The sequence below is a fragment of the Chanodichthys erythropterus genome, chromosome 12 (genome assembly GCF_024489055.1).
Source record: "Chanodichthys erythropterus isolate Z2021 chromosome 12, ASM2448905v1, whole genome shotgun sequence".
Taxonomy (NCBI): Eukaryota; Metazoa; Chordata; class Actinopteri; order Cypriniformes; family Xenocyprididae; genus Chanodichthys; species Chanodichthys erythropterus.
This window is the reverse complement of record NC_090232.1, coordinates 21,266,508-21,275,077: the sequence shown is the minus strand read 5'-3', so window position 1 is coordinate 21,275,077 and position 8,570 is coordinate 21,266,508. Positions and strand designations below refer to the sequence as shown.

At 35.6% G+C, this 8,570-nt stretch overlaps 1 protein-coding gene across 1 annotated transcript; it reads left to right on the top strand.

The window, feature by feature from the left end:
• The first annotated feature begins 2,882 nt into the window (after nt 1–2,882).
• On the top strand, nt 2,883–7,066 carry sfrp2 (secreted frizzled-related protein 2). Its single transcript, XM_067404290.1, has 3 exons — nt 2,883–3,466; nt 3,544–3,624; nt 4,402–7,066. The coding sequence occupies exons 1-3, from the start codon at nt 2,971–2,973 to the stop codon at nt 4,707–4,709; spliced, it is 885 nt and encodes a 294-aa protein (XP_067260391.1). The 5' UTR covers nt 2,883–2,970; the 3' UTR covers nt 4,710–7,066.
• Nucleotides 7,067–8,570: the final 1,504 nt, after the last annotated feature.

Below are 8,570 nucleotides of genomic sequence, written 5' to 3'. Positions count from 1 at the left end.
TAATTACTGTTTACCATCTGCCGCTGGTTCTGTCGACAAGGACAGCTCCCGTAAACACATGACCGGAAAAGCGGAAGCGGCGCCGGCGACTGTATCATAATAAAAGTCCCGCTGCTCGTGAGGCGTGTGTTGATCAATCGCTCCAGATCCTCGTTCAGCTCCCGCAACACTCGGTCCTGCTCTGCTTCATACTACAGTAACGTTAATAATCGCATCCACGAACATGAGTTCTTCCAGACTCCAATCCCTATACTTTTGCATCGTCCGTTGAGATGGAGACCACATGTCCCAAATTTCCGCTCTAAAACTTGGCGTCATCAAACTACGCCTTTGTTTTGAATAGGCTTCTAGCGACCTCTAGCGGAAAAAAATATCACAAATTGTACCTTTAAATTCTGAATGGCTCAAAGGTCAAAAGCAATAAGTAAATCTGATAGGAAACCATTTTTTAAATCAAACTCATGCTTCACAATTAAATTTCAACATGGTTTTTGTAAACAACGTAATTTTGGTGAAAGTGGATTTAATAAAAACAGCAACACTGATATTTCAATTTATAAAGCAGTTTTTTGCAGTCTGACACAAGTTAAACATAAGACATAAGTTAAAGCAGTTGATGTTTGACTGTTCAACAGCTGAACAGTTGATGTTAAATGAGTTGAAAAACTGTTTCACTAATATTTTTTTTTATTTTTTTTAACTGCATTGTCTGTAATGCCCATAAAATGAGACCCTGATTGATGCAAACTTTAGAAGACACCATCTGGCATCTAATCAATATTAGTAACCCCTCCACTCTGGCTAGACAGACAAATATTGACACATACACACAACAAAAGGGCAAATGGAGGACACAGATCTCCTAGAGAGCAAAACTTGTCTTATCGTCATAGAGACCAAAGGCTATCACTTTACAGCTAGAAACAAGCCTTTAAATGACTACTTCTTCCCAGCAGGATCCCAAAGATGGGAAACCCCAGCAGCTAACCTGTATTTAATGGGGGCCTCTGAACCTATGACCTTTAGAAGCCTTAGGGGAATTTCTCCATGAAGACTCCAGGAGAAACTGTTACCCAGTAAACTTGGTGACAAGAAAGATCCAAAAAAATCCAATATGTGCCTCGACATTACTACATACACTCTTAAAAATAAAGTTTTTTTTATTGGAATATAAATGGTTCCATGAAGAACCTTAAACATCCATGGACCCATTCCATTCCACAAAAGGTTCTTTATACACTCTTAAAAAGGACTGAAAAGGATTTTTTTGCAGTGACGACATTTTGATTTTGATTTAGTAATGGTCGTTTTTTGTTAGTGTGAAGAACATTTTAATAATCTAAAGAACCCTTTTCCACTATAAAGTACCTTTTGAACTTCAACGAATTTTGTGGTTCAGATTTGTCGCTGTCAACTATAAGCTTCCTTTAACTCTAGAAGGACAAGAGGTGGGAGGCTCTCTTGAGATGAGAAAGGGTTTGTTTGTGTGACCCACTCAGTGGCTTAAAACTGGACCGTACAGAGTGATGAATGATGCAGGAACCAGATCTATTGCAGGAGTTCAGTTTCACTCAACAGCTCTCTCTCTCTCTCTCTCTCTCTCTCTCTCTCTCTTACTCGCTCTCCCTCTCATTTTCTCCATCATTCTCATTCTTTCTCATTCTCACTTCACACAGATGCACACACATGTATAGATGAAAAATGTAGCCATATTGTATAAACTTATGAACTTCACATTGTGCCTTAATGATGACAGATGACCGTGAGTGTGAAAAGGGTAAAGACCACAGCATCACTCACCAAAGAATATGAATTATCCAGCTACAAAAGGAAAGCCTTACAGCCATTCATAAATCAGTTGGTCACTTGAAAAAAAAGAGAATGGATATCTTGCATATTTTCATATAAAATATTATCATAGTAATATGATGGCGTAAGTGCTTCATCATAATACTCTTCCTCCTCATCATCACCATCATCATCAAGATATTTATATAAGTCTAAATCCTAACAATCTGCATTCATTGCACTTGAGAGTTATCGTTCCATGAAGAACTGTTCACTGAAACCTTCTTTGGTTCACTGAAATGGTTCTCAAAAAAATTTTTTTTTTAAAGTGTTATTTCTTATGAGCTATAAGTACAGTATTTAAAAAAGTATACTTGTAACTGTACTATTACACTAAGTGATACAACACTTCTTGGGACTAAATTGGCACTTTGTTTATAAAAGTATACTGTTAAATGCACTTGAGCACCTTGAGTATACAACTACTTAAACTACTGCTCAAGTTATTCTCTCAAGTTATTACTTTGTATTGAACTTTGCAACTATACTGTGAACTATACTTCAAAGTGAATTTATAAGCATACTGTTAAGTGTACTTCTAGCCCTCTTTAGAATGCTTAATTATACTTTTCTTTGGTATATCTCAATCAAAAGATTAAGTAGATTAAGTGATTAAGTCATTAAGTATAGGCCAAATATAATTAGACTTCAAAGTAAACTGGTCAGCAAGCCAAGTATAATTGCATAATTTTAAGTATATATCTGAAAAGCAGCCTACATAAAAAGTAAAAATCTTACCTTTAAGTTTGAAAGAAAAATAATAATAGCTGTATACTGAATAAGCAGAGAACATTCAGAAATAACGTTTCCATAACGTTCGTTCGCAAAACGTTCTTAGAACATGATTTTGTTACTTGGGAAGAAACATTTTTCCCAAATTCAAGAATTTATTTCACCGTTCGAAGGTTCGATGACCAATAGCGCTGTCTGTGTATATGTGTGCAACTAACTAGGTTGTGAAATCAAACATGCACTGAACAGCACAAGAGCATGTGGACATCTGAGCGCCTTCTCTCGCTCCGCCCAGACTTTCCTATGAGAACAGGTTGGCACAAAAGAGAATTCAGTTATCCTTAACACCTCTTTAGACGTGTGTTCTGTCTCCGCAAAACTGAAATAAAGATGCGCGCGTATCTGGCACTGCTGGTTACGCTTTCCTTACCTGGATATCTAGATGCGCTTCACGGATTATATGCCTTCGACCAGCCCGAGCTCTTTCAGAAAAAGAGCAACTGCAAACCCATACCTGCAAACCTGCTCCTGTGCCATGACATCGAGTACACGGACATGCGTCTGCCTAACCTCCTCGGACACGAAACCATGAACGAGGTTCTGCAACAGGCATCTTCCTGGACCCCTCTGGTGCAGAAACAGTGTCATCCGGACACCAAGAAGTTTCTCTGCTCTCTGTTCGCGCCGGTGTGTCTGGATGATCTGGACGAGCCGATTCAGCCGTGCAGGTCGCTATGTGAGAGCGTGAAGAGCGGCTGCGCTCCAGTGATGGCCGCTTTTGGGTTCCCTTGGCCCGACATGCTGGACTGCAATCGCTTCCCTCTGGATAATGACCTGTGCATACCACCTGCTGGTGCAGATGCTTTAGTGCCAGTTACCAATGAAGGTAGGAAAGTTTATTAAGTCACTTTTGGGTGTACGTTCACTCTTTACCTTCATTGCTATTTTGATCTTTTTGCCCAGTTCCAAAGGTGTGTGATGCCTGCAAAGAAAAGCCTGAGAATGACAATGAAATCGTGGACAGCCTGTGCAAAAATGACTTTGGTAAGGCTGCAGTACGTTTTTGTTTGCTTTAAGCATCTGAATTAATGTAGTGGTATCTCTCCTTTAAACTCTTAAAAAATAAATGTTCCTTATTACCAAAATGAATTATACAGCCTAAAGCCAAACGAGGCATGATCCACCCAAAAATGAAGATCATTTACTCACCCTCATGTCCAAACCTGTATGACTCTTCTGCAGAAAACAAAAAAAGATATTTTGAATAACTGTTTTTACCCATACAGTGAAAGTAACTGGTGTCCAAAACAACACTGGATGTGACTTATTTGTATGGGGAAGGAAAAAACAAAACTTGGCTATGAGACATTTTTCAGAATACCATCTTTTGTGTTCCACAAAATATCAAAATGCATACAGGAGTAAATCGTAACAATATTTTAATTTTTTGAGTGAACTAGCATATCTTGTACTTTTGAAAACCATCTGGTGCTTCAAAGAGCCCAATACACTAACTTTAAGAACCTATGTAACTTCAAGTAAATTTTGATCTCCAAAGAAGCATATAGTCGCTGGAAAAACCTGCTTAAACCAGCATAGGCAAGTTTACTGTTCTTCGCTGGCTTAAGATGGACTCTCAGCCATCTTAATACTCTTCAGCAGAATATAGAGTGAAAATGATCTTCAAAGAATCATTAAGGAACATTTATTTTTACGTGTTTAGAAAAAACAATTTTTTTTTTAATAGATTTAGTTTACCCTGAATTTAAGCAGTTGTTTGTATCCATTGTCCTCAAACCTTCAATCGTTTTCACTCACTAGCTTTAAAGATCAAAGTCAAGGAGATCTCCTACATGAATGGCGACACCAAGATCATTCCAGAATCCAAGAGCAAGACTATCTACAAGCTGAATGGTGGCGTCACTGAGCGTGACCTCAGGAAGACAGTGCTTTGGCTGAAAGATGGTCTTCAGTGTGTGTGCGACGAAATGAATGACATCAACGCTGCTTATTTGGTGATGGGCCAGAAGATGGATGGACATTTAGTTATCACATCACTGAAGCGCTGGCAGAAGGGTCAGCGGGAGTTTAAGAGAATTTCTCGCAGTATTCGCAAACTTCAGTGCTAGGATTGTCCACTGATCAGAGCACTCAAAGGATTTTGAAAATGAAGACCTGTAACAGTCACAGCATAGATACTGTAGATGCCAAAGTTTGTTCAAAACTCTAATGTCTGCTTTCCCAGTGCCATTTTGAGAACTGGCCATTCAGATCTCAGGATTGAGGCTGGTGGAACTGTCACATGTAACTGTCAAAAAGTACCTATAGCATAGATTCAGCACAGTTCCAACTTTTCATTTCCCCTCATGACTTTTGTCAATTTACTTTATCTGTCATATTTACTATCGACGATACTCATTTGCAGAACAATTTCCAGAGAGATGTTTTATATCTTCAAGTCTCAATTTTTCAGTGTTATTATTTTAAAATTGGCTGAAATTAATGAGATGCTACTTAATATGTTCAAAATTATGTAAAAACCCCTTATAATTAATGAGTTTGGTTATTCCATTAATTCTAGTGAAAACAAACTTTAAAGTGATAGTTCGCCCAAAAACTCTCATGTCGTTCCAAATCCATGTTAATCTTTTGTGACCTTTGTTCATCTTCAAACCACAGATGAAGATATTTTTTTCATGAAACCTGCTGTCCCTCCATTGAAAGTCCATTCAACCAAAATTTTGACACTCAAAACGTTCATAAAGACATTGTAAAAGTAATCCATATGAATCGAATGGTTTAATCCAAGTCTTCTGAAGAGACATGATCAATTTATATGATGAACAGATTTAATTTAGGTTTTTATTCACATATAAACCTTGATCAACAAATATGGTAAACTTCGAAGCTCAACAGTACTTGCTTGAAGCACAAGAACAAACCTCACTGGTTCTTGCAGGAAGCTCGAACGTGCTTCTGTGAAACGCAAAAACAAACTTAATTGATTCTCGCTTATCAAGCAAACATGTTTGAGCTTCCGTTTACTATCTTTGCATTGCTCTATCCATGTGTGTTGATCACTGTTTTTATGTGAATAAAAGCCTAAATTGAATCTGTTCATCATTGTTCACATGAATGTGTCTCTTCAGAAGACTTGGAATTACCAATCAGTTTGATTCATTTTTACAATGTCTTTATGAACTTTTTGAAGCTTCAAATTTTTGGTTTAATAGGTTTGTAATGGAGGGACAGAAAAGACGGGAAAGAAAAGTCTTACAGACAGAATTTTCATTTTTGGGTGAACTATCCCTGTAATGCTACGTTATACGGTGTCATCATTCCAGCTTTGTTTCAGTGGTTTGTGCAGGGTCTTTTTCTGTTTCTAAATGACAATACCCCTTTGCACAAAGCAATGTCCATATAGAATGGATTTACTGAGTCAGATGTGGAAGAATTTAACCAGCCAGCACAAAGCGTAGACATGAACCCTACTGAAAATCTTTATGATAACCTTTGTTGCAACAAAGTTAAAATCCATAGAATGCCGTTAGAAATGGTTGATCATGTATTTTGGAAATATAGTGTATGTGAGATGTTAAAATGGTAGGTGTGAAGATTTTAAGGCCATGAAGCATGAATCGTATAACCATATCCCAAACAATTTTCATGGGGTGTAGTTCCTGTTTCCCTCTATCCAATATGGTTAAGATTTTTTTAGCATGGTCTACATGCATTTGAATCTGCCAGCAGTAAGTTAGTTTTGCTATAAGTACTTTTATGAGCACAATGAGATAGCTGGCTCTATTCTCAGTGTCTCTAGCCTCTGAAGCATGATCATGTATATTAATAAATGTTTTAATTTCTCCCCTGACAGTTATGAGAAGGCCAACAAATGCATGATTTCTTTAGCCCAGTGTTTTTGTCTCCTTTCTACTTGAGCCTAAATACTGCACTGTTCATATGTTGCATCTTTTGAATTTCAATCAGCAATTTTATATAATATTGGTTTATTTCTCTTCTGTGTCAGTTATATTAATAATGTTGTACTGTATGGGTCTGTTTCTTGTTACGCTCACAAAGTTGTTTGCTGTTTTCTTTTGTTTTGGCTTATGAATACCCAGTATTAAAGTAAAGTCACATGTTGGTAAAACCACAGAGACATGCTTTTCTCTCGGTCTCAGTGCTCATTTAGAGCAGTGTTGATTCAGTTGTACTTTATGTACAGAAGTTGGTAAGTGACATTGTCTCATGGTAATTTTGTCATACTCTGTAAATATATAGGTTTTTATGTTTGTACATATTTTCAACACTTGTAGCATTTTATTTGTTCATCACAGTAGCAATATGTTGTCATTTCATTTGTGTTAAGTGCATTTATTAACACCCACCGTCATGTAATGTAGTTTGATCATTGATGATTTGTATTATTTTTCTTCAGCCATCACACAATACAAAATAAGAGCAAATAAATTTAAGAAAAGACAATCATATGTTGTTTTTTTTATTCCTATTTTTTTTTTACAATATGTATACGAAGATACTTTTTCTACTCCTATAGGCACCAAACTAATAAACAGACTACTGTAAAACAGACCTTCAGTTAGGTGCATATTTGTGTTCTTTAGTGACCCCTAGTGATGGCACTGAATTGAGAAGTGCTTTATGACTAAACTGACTGAAAACTATATACTTTTTTTTTTTTTTTTTTTACTTGCTTACTGTTAAAACTACGGCAGAATAAAATAATCGTGATTAATCTCATGATTTTTGTCTTTAGAAAGGAGAATGAAGCATTTTATGTGCGTTAAATTAAATTAACATGTTTATTTATTTTCCATAATTTACATAGTAACTTTATTTTAAACTTAACTTAACAAGTTAACTTTGATAGCCTTAAAAATAACACTTTCTTTTAACCCTTATTTGAAAACTGCTAGAGATGCTAATTTTTCAGCTCTGGGCCAAAAGTAAATGTTGCATTATATCCATCCATTAACAATAAAATTATCGATAAAATCACAATAATACAATAATATTCTCACTACATTGCAAAAAAAAAATAAAAAATCACCTTGGAATTATAAGGTTCTATGTGCATTCAGAACAGTTTTCAGATATTGAACTTCAAGGTTTTTGCTTCCATTTGACTTTGTAAGACAGAACCATGTTTTCTAAATAAAAAATAGTCCCAAAATGTACACAACTTAAAAAAAAATCAAATAATGTAAATAATATGCCACAGAATAAGAATATGTGAATAACTAAATTTTGACAAAAATATCAGATTGAACCTTATAATTCCAAGGAGATGACATGTTAAAAACAAAAGGATAAATAAATCTTGTGAAATGGCATGCCAGGCATAATTAAATGTCATCACTGGCAGTGATTCACTTTGCCCTGCAGGCCCTGGTTTGGATTTGTCTGCTCTAGTTTGGGCTGTTGTACACTTCAGACACACCATGCCATCTAGTGGATGTAATTTTCTATGTACATACTTGCACTCAAAATACTGTAGATATCCCACTCTAAAAATAAATTGTCTAATTTGATAAGAAAATACTGTCAGTTTACCAAGGTAGAGCAAGACACACATTATTGTGATTTACATACTACGTTTCGGAATGATCATTGAGGAGACCACAATGCTAATATTAGTTTCATTTAGTTTGTAGGCTACTAGTCATCGGTTTAACTGCAGCACACCATTGTTTTTGAGCTAAATGTAAGGTCAGTGTTTTCAATGCCTTTTCTGAAGACAGCTGACATAAAATAAAATAATTAAAAATGTTGCCTTGGCAATTAACTGAAATAAAATAAACGAGTTGAATACTAAAAGTATTAAAATATTAAAATAAATACAAATTAAAGCTAAATATAAATATCAAACAACTAATAATCACATAACAAAAAAAACGTAAATTAAAAATTATATTAAAAAATATAAATATAAAAAATATATATAGTTTAAAGTGTATATAAAAATAAGC